At 42.4% G+C, this 3,447-nt stretch overlaps 1 protein-coding gene across 1 annotated transcript in view; it reads left to right on the forward strand.

Moving 5' to 3' along the window:
* The window catches only part of LOC102001939, a 105,659-nt gene that overhangs the window by 88,280 nt on the left and 13,932 nt on the right, over window positions 1–3,447 (forward strand). Inside the window, exons 9-10 of the mRNA XM_005361396.1 lie at window positions 161–203; window positions 1,926–2,112. Of these exons, the coding sequence (XP_005361453.1) occupies window positions 161–203; window positions 1,926–2,112 (230 nt within the window). The remainder of the gene's footprint in view (window positions 1–160; window positions 204–1,925; window positions 2,113–3,447) is intronic.

Here is a 3,447-nt window from a genome sequence, read left to right on the forward strand (position 1 = left end):
CTTTATTAAACAATGGCAATAAAACATATTCACAGCATACAGAGGTGAATCCCACATCACGGGACCGTTCTGCCTGAGGAAAGGTTGAGTAAGAGCAAGCTCCTGTATGGGGCACTACGCAGTCCTCCAGGGATGCCCCTCTCATTTTGCTATCTTTCAGGTGGCTCGAGGCAATGCACAAAGCATCCCATCCCATACGTCAGGTAAGCATTCTCCTCGGTCCTGGTCTCTGCTTCCAGTTCGTGTTTCTTTACAGAAGGGATAGACACTGTGTTGCCCAGTCTGGGACATCTTAGATCTGTTCTAAATGCTGGGGAAAGGACCTGGAGTCAACAGGAGTTCTGCTCAGATCTGGGAGGGGAACTTGGAGCCCTGCTGTTCTTTTCATTTTCTATCCCTCCCTGGAAGACTTGGGATGGAGTCATGAATAGGAGTGTAATTTCTGACCCACAGAGTCTTGCAGTAGTCCACCATGGCGACAAACGAACACTGCTGTTTCTTCACACTCTCAGGCTCTCCAGGATGTCCTGGGCTGCAGCTGCCATCTGAGCAGCTTGTGGGAGCCTGTGCACGGCATTCAGATCCCCACAGCCAGTGACACATTTATCTCTGTTCTCTAGACATGCTAGTCACCTTACACTATCCTTCCACATGCATGATCTTCAGCTTTAGAGCAGTATCACCCTGTTAGATTTGTTCCTACAAAATGTTAGGTGGCTGCATTGCATCATCAGGTAAGCCATCAGACAGCGCCTACGGCATTGGGTGCCCCTCCTTCTGAGTTTGTGTTGTAATGCATTATGAGAACCCTTCCTATAGCCTGCATGTTTCCTTTCCACACTGTGGATAAGATTTGCAAAGAAGTTGTAGATTGTATTAAATGAGATCATTTCCTCATAAGATGGCATGCACTTAGCGCCTTCTCTACCCACTTTGAATTTATGCATCGGCAGAAATTCAGGGTGAAGTCTGGATGTCCTTGCATTGTAACTGTCCATTCAGAACAATCAGAAGCATTGCCAAATAACGAACAGCAGGGCGTTCGTTTTATTTTACCTGGAACATGGCACTCAGTACACTGGCCCGTCTCTCCCAGGCACCACCCTAATGAGCCTGGACACTTTTAAGAGCTATCTATTCTGCTAATGCACCGAGAGTGTCTGCAGCAAGTGAAGAAAAAAAAAATGAACAGCCAAACTCCCAGCAGGCTCCCTTTTCACAGCACAGAATACCATAAGCCCTGCCTATATTCTGTTATCTTTTCACTGCCTTGCTAAAACTAAAGGGCAAAGCCAAAATGGAACAGAGAAATTGGCAAGCGCAGGCCGGTTCTGATGAAGATATAAAGCTCAGTGCTCCTAACAGTGGGTCAGAGTTCTCAGGAAGAGCCTGTTTCCCAGGCCCCGGGGACTGAGGGCTGCCCTCTAGGGTAGAGGGTCTCCATTTATCATCAGTCTTCCACATCGATGATCGTGCGAGCCCAAGGCTAGGGCTGGTTTGGAGTATTTAATTTGCACAAGTCAGGGTTCAGATAAAGAAAAGCATGAACCAGGAGCTGCTATTATTCATAGTGGACATTCCAGGATCTAGCCTCAGAGAGCAATGTGATGTGAGAAGCCCCCTATCAGGATGCACTTTACAAAGAACACATCAGCAAATTGGCGCTCTAGTCCCAATCTCCTGTTCTTTGGCTGATACTCTTGTTTCCTTTAGGATACAATGGAACCAAAGAGAAGAAGGTGTTACCTATAGGCAAAGGATAATCTGACTGTGACCCAAGCAGTGAGATTATATTACCAATAGAAATGTTTAAGGCAGTGGCTCCCTAAGGACAAATAGATTTATCCCCACATTGCTGCTGTGTGGTGGGCCAAAGGCATCTGGTGCAGGATGATGACCTGCATATCGCTCTGATCCACCTGCAGAGCCACGTCTGGGAAGATGTTACTCTTCACAACAGCAGCCTCCCACCTCTCGCTATCAAGCATCCCGAGTGTCTGGGCCTTCTGCACCAGCTGGAGAGAAGCACAGGGGTGTGGCTCCAACACTATTGCATTCTGAAGGACGGCTGCTTGTATTTCTATGCTAGCATTCGCTCTACTCAGGCGTCAGGTAAGGCGTCAATATCATTTGGAATTATGATGACAATCCTGGGAAGAACACTTTAGCTTTACTGAACTTTTGGCAGGCCCTGTGTGAGTGTTTCACGGATGACATTTCATGGATACTCCACAGAAGAGGGGTTGTAGCCTCAAGGCCTCACGCTTGCTGTTCAGAAGATAAACCACAAACTCCTCATTCTTTGGGTCACTGATTCTTTTCAAAAGGAATGCTACTCATTTTCTTGGGTTAGAAACACCACCATCTTTTCCCCAAAGTATTCCAACTTAGATGTTGGCAGTCTGGTTTTGTTGTTGTTGTTGTTGTTGTTGTTATTGTTGGTGGTGGTTTTCAATTTGGTTTTTTGTTTGTTTGGTTTTTTGTTTGTTTGGTTTTTTGTGGTCTGTTTGCTCAACTTCGCACAATTTACTTTTCTTACTTATAAAATGTGAAAATAACATCTACCTATTATATAAGAATGCTGTGAAGACTAAGCCATTGTTATTGAAACAGCATTAGCTCTACATTTAGTGATCTGAATATAAAAAGTTGCTCCTATACATTTTACATCATGTATCATAGAATTACTTTACACTCCTAGGAAGTTATATATGTAGCTAGGTTTTTGTTTGGGCCACCAAATCACAAATAATGATATGGAGACTTCTTAATTATGGAAGCTCAGCCTATGGCTTAGGCTTATTCCTGCTAGCTCTCATAATTTAAATTAACCCATTTATATTAATCTACAATCAATCATGTGGCATTATCCCTTGTCCATCTTGTACCTCCTGTTTCCTCTCTGATCTCCTGGCATCTCTTGAATGCCTAAATTCCTCCTCCTCACTTTTCTCTCCTCGGAAATCCCACCTTTTCCTCCTGCCTAGCTATTGGCCATTCAGCTTTTTACTACAACAATCACATCAATACACTTTCACACAGTGTATAAATATCCCACAACATTTCCTCCTTTTTGTCTAAATAAAAAGGAAAGGTTTCAACTAATATAGTACAATTATATACAATAATAATTGTCAGGTAAGAATTACATTTACAATGTCCTGTTCATTTGTATTTGGAAAATTCAGAGAAAATACTCTATTTTTATCCTAGCTTGATAAATTCATCATTTTATATACCTAAACTATTTTATATCATAACTTGTACTACTATCATAAAACTATCTTTTTAAACCTCAAAACATTATGTTAGACTAATTAAGCTTTTATGCTCCTAAACCTTATAAACTTTATATCTCTTATGTAAGTACTTTTTTTCTAATTTGGTAACAAGGACTACTATATGCTACCTAGTCTTAAATCCCCATCAGAGACCCAAGAAGGAAAT

This window comes from Microtus ochrogaster, linkage group LG4 (genome assembly GCF_000317375.1).
Source record: "Microtus ochrogaster isolate Prairie Vole_2 linkage group LG4, MicOch1.0, whole genome shotgun sequence".
In the NCBI taxonomy this organism is placed as follows: Eukaryota; Metazoa; Chordata; class Mammalia; order Rodentia; family Cricetidae; genus Microtus; species Microtus ochrogaster.